This window comes from Empidonax traillii, unplaced genomic scaffold (genome assembly GCF_003031625.1).
Source record: "Empidonax traillii isolate 1590-97213 ecotype Southwest subspecies unplaced genomic scaffold, ASM303162v1 scaffold2111:size93912, whole genome shotgun sequence".
Lineage (NCBI taxonomy): Eukaryota > Metazoa > Chordata > Aves > Passeriformes > Tyrannidae > Empidonax > Empidonax traillii.
In genome coordinates, this window is record NW_020957304.1 from 61,355 (window position 1) to 65,650 (window position 4,296).

General features: G+C 39.1%; 1 protein-coding gene and 1 long non-coding RNA gene across 3 annotated transcripts in view; both read right to left on the reverse strand.

The window, feature by feature from the left end:
* The window catches only part of KPNA3 (karyopherin subunit alpha 3), a 54,600-nt gene that overhangs the window by 32,777 nt on the left and 17,527 nt on the right, over positions 1–4,296 (reverse strand). Inside the window, exon 2 of one of the 2 annotated variants that reach the window (XM_027909415.1) lies at positions 1,204–1,248. The exons of the other annotated variant lie outside the window; for it this stretch is intronic. Coding sequence (XP_027765216.1) covers positions 1,204–1,248 — 45 coding nt within the window. The remainder of the gene's footprint in view (positions 1–1,203; positions 1,249–4,296) is intronic. 2 annotated transcript variants of the gene reach the window in all.
* Positions 2,329–4,296, reverse strand: part of LOC114071571 — a 6,009-nt gene continuing 4,041 nt past the window's right edge. The window contains exons 2-3 of the long non-coding RNA XR_003574057.1: positions 3,916–3,921; positions 2,329–2,442 (exon numbers count right to left, since the gene is read on the reverse strand). This is a non-coding gene — a long non-coding RNA (uncharacterized LOC114071571). The remainder of the gene's footprint in view (positions 2,443–3,915; positions 3,922–4,296) is intronic.

The following is a 4,296-nucleotide window of genomic DNA, read 5'->3' on the forward strand; positions in this document are numbered from 1 at the left end:
AAAAAAAAAAAAAAAGTGAAGCTGATTTCTACCAACATCTATTTACAAACCCTTCACTTTGATTTTAGCAATGATTTTGTCTTCTCTCTCTGTTTGCAAATAATGAAAAAATACTAGGAAACATGGGTGATACCAAGCTGGAGAGGCTCTGAAGCATACTGGGGAACAAAATAGGAAAGTCTGAAAAAAGCAGATGCAATTCAGAAGACAAGAATCAATCACATAAACAAAAATTAAATCTATTTATTTAACCATGCAAACAGAACAAACAACTATGTTTGCTTTGTGGTACTCTAAGAAGCGTACAAAAGATATAACAGATCACAGACTGTGTGCCAGTCAACAACATACTCGATACAAGGAGGAATACTGTATTAAGAATTGTTTTTCCCTATTGCGTTTAAACCCCAAGTGCAGTCTGCATCCTTTCAAACTTCCACCCTTCCAGAAAAATATAGGCAATCTGGATCTGAGAAGCAGCAACAAGTCCAATCTAGGAAACAGGTGAAGAAAAGGATGAAGAACTGAAATTGTCTCAATAGGATAAAGCTAAAGGGGCCAGTATCAGTCCTCAAATACTCTGATGGTACCCAAAGGCGGATAGAAGTTTACCCTTCTCTTAGCTTGTGAAAAGGTCCTTCAGCAGCAAGCCATGAAGGTGCCTAGAAAGGCTGTTGGAAGAGTAATGAATGAAGAGGGTATAACAAATGCTCTATTTAGGCAGAACAGTAAACTAGATCAGTTCTCATATAAATGATCTTCCCAGTTATGCTTGCATTTACCCAATATGCCCAAAATCTGACACCAAAATTAACTCCTCTACAGCATGGAAGCAGTAATTTCCAGAAAACAAAAGATAAATCTCACTTTCTAAATGCTAAAACTCTCCCTTTTCCTATTTGGAGATTTTAAACACTTGAACAGTTGACAGCTCCACTCTAATAATATGGGAACTGGTACAGATACCGAATATGGATTATTTCCCAGCGATACACTGGAGTAAAGCAGTACTGTTCTGCTGTAGTGAGCTTCATGAATTGAAGAGGAAAATTAAAATAGAATCTGCAGTTAGTGATCAAAAAATTTACAACTTTTCTATATAAGTTTGGGACTATAAAGCAAAGCTTATGGCAAAATATTTGCCTAAGACACCAGAGTACTATTAGGAAAGTAACACAGTTGATAAAACAAAAGCAGACTCACCTTCCGCAACTCAATTGTAACTTCATTTCTGTGTCTTCTCATAGTCTGTAAACAAAAAAGACAATTGGTATGTCAAGAAAGTAGTATTCTGTTTTGGAATCAATCACCTGTTTCTAGGTCAAAAGTGTAGTTATTCATCAAAGGAAGCTGCTGAAGTTGTTTTTTGTGACATTTCGCTTAGGTTGGTTTTTTTTATTGTTGTTTGTTTGGTTGTTTTGGTGGGTTTGTTTTGTTTTGGTTTTTTTTTAAGATTATCCACTTTACAGAAAGCTGTGTCCTAAATCACAATAAGTATCCCTTAGGCAGAAAATACTGACTTCCCCACCGATTTCATTGGAATGACTCTCCAGGTGTTTATATGTGCAGACCAAAAGCAGCAGTAAATCCAGGTTAGACATATGATCACACAACCTAAACACATGACCTATGCCAGTATCTGGCCAAAATCAACCATGAGTGACAGAAGTTGACTGAGCTCAATGCAAACAAAATCAGGCTTGTGGCAAGAGGAAACAAAGTAGTACGGTGGTACTAAGTCTATTTAGGATCTATAAGCTAAACACTGTAAAGGAAAACCACCCTGTAAACACCTCAGCTCCCTAAAGATACTGGGCACTCAGAACGCATTCCTGACAATGCTGCTACAGCTCTTATCTAAGAGAGATCAAAAGACTGAAAAATAATTTTAGCCTACTAAAGGCAATCCCCCCTAGGCTCATTTAACAATCAGTGGAAAAGACATATACCATCAGAATGCAATTCAGAGAAAATCAGGGCTGGATGACCGCTGGCAGCTCAGAAAGATCACCCACACTAACTAAAATTAAAAACACTTCCTACGTCCTATCCTTGCTACTGACCTCCACTGTCGCTATCATGTTCCTTTTGGGTTAGGACAAATAACTCCCTGAGCAAAAAAGTACCAGTGAAGACCAGCAGTAAAGACCAGCACTGCCATCAGTCACCTAAGGAAATACCAAACATGATAAAGTTCAAACATAGGTAAAAGAAATTAGCAGACTTCACACCTTGAACCTATACAGGACATAACTGCAGTACTTAAAACGTTATCTTAGTTTCACTGTTCTCAACCAGTTTGCATAGCAGCACTCATTTCACAGAATCATGGAATGGTCTGGGTTGGAAGGGACCTTAAAGATCATCTAGTTCCAACCCCCCTGCCATCAGCAGAGATGCCACTCACTAGATCGGGTTGCTCAGAGCCCCATCCAACCTGGCCTTGAATGCTTCTACAGTTGGGGCATCCACAACCTCTCCGGGCAACCTGTTCCAGTGCTTCACCACCCTCTGAGTAAAGAACTTCTTTCTAACATCTAATCTAAACCTACCCTCTTTCAGTTCAAAACCATTGCCTGTATACTGCCTGTATAAAAAGTCCCTCTCCCTCCTTTTTATAAGCTCCCTTAAGGTACTGGAAGGCTGTAGAAATGTCTCCTTCACTTCTCCATGCTGAAATTCATTATCTTGGGTTGACTTGAGAGTAAGGAAGGCTTGTCTTCCTGCCCACTGCTTGATTAACCAGCTCACTCATGTAAACACAGACACAGTTCTCCTTTTACATCTACAAGCATGAACTATACTACTTACTACAAAGTAAGTCCTCATTACATTAAGAGGACACTAGCACTACAGCATCTATCAGAACTACACTTATTTCCCCCCCTCATTTTTTGGTAAACCATTTGATACTTGTGACCACCTGAGCCTGCTGCAAAAACTTATCATGATAAGGACTGGATAGCTGGGAAATGGGAGGGCACTGGTTAGGTAGGTCTTGAACAAATTAAGAACCCAAGAAGACATCACATGCAACTAGCAATACCAGTTATTCAAGTCTGTTGTTCTATTAGAATTTAATATTTGAATAATCGTAATAACCGTGTCAAATTTAAGGGTACTATACAGCCTAAAGTTTTTCAACACTTCTGCCCCACGACAGCAGCCTTCCAGTACCTACAGGGAGCTACAAGAGAGCTAGAGAGGGACTTTTTACCACAGCATGGAGCAATAGGACAAGAGGAAATGGCTTTAAACTGAAAGAGGGCAGGTTTAGATTAGATACTAGGAGAAATTCTTTACTGTGAGGGTGGTGAGGCACTGGAACAGACTTGCCAGAAAACCTGAGTATGTTCCAGCTCTGTGTTTAAGGCCAAGTTGGATGAGGCTTTGAGCAACCTGGTCTTGTGGAAGGTGTCCCCTGCCCACGGCAGGGGGGTTGGAATTAGAAGGTCTTTAAGGTCCCTTCCAACCCAAACCATTCTATGATTCCATGACTCTGCATTTCAATGAAAAAATGTAGTTAGACAAGGCTGTAATATCTCCTTTTCTTGATCATTCTGTGTTCTAGACACCAAGGTTCTTTACCAAACTTTTCACTAGCAACACTGCCCCACCTCCAAGAATCAAATCTTTTATTCCTACTTAACTTTTAAGGAGTACCCCACCACATGACAAATCAGTCAACTTGAGTGTCCATTAGAATTTTTCTCCCCAAAATCCAATATTGTATGTGCCAAATCTGAACTTTCGGTGATTTAACTGATGCAAGGTACAATCTACTTTTAGATTTGCTCCCTAATTACAGTTTACTCATTTATCTATGTGAAAATACTCCAGAATACTTATATTGAGCAAAAATTTAAATCAGACCAAACCTGAAGCTCTTTAGGGGACAACCATAACATTTACCACCTACAACTCTTCTGGAAGCAAGACAGATTTCAGAAACATTACATGCTGTGCTTAACAGCTCAGCAGATTAATATTTTTGGTTTAGGAAAAAAACAAACCCAGTGCAGTCCCAGGTATTAGTACTCATTTCATCAATTTCCTCTAAAACCTTCCCTAACAATGCTTTGACTAAATACAGTAACTCAGTCATCCATCCATAAAGGCTCTACTGGGTAGACTTTAAGCTTCTTTTCAAAGGCAAATAATTCACTCAGATTTTTCCATTAGGGTATTGTCTTTTTTTCATACCTCCATTACTTCAACCCCACTGATCCTACCCTATAACAATTCTGTCTCAGTACCTTTTTACAAGTTTTTATCAAGCTGATCTTCAAAGTATTT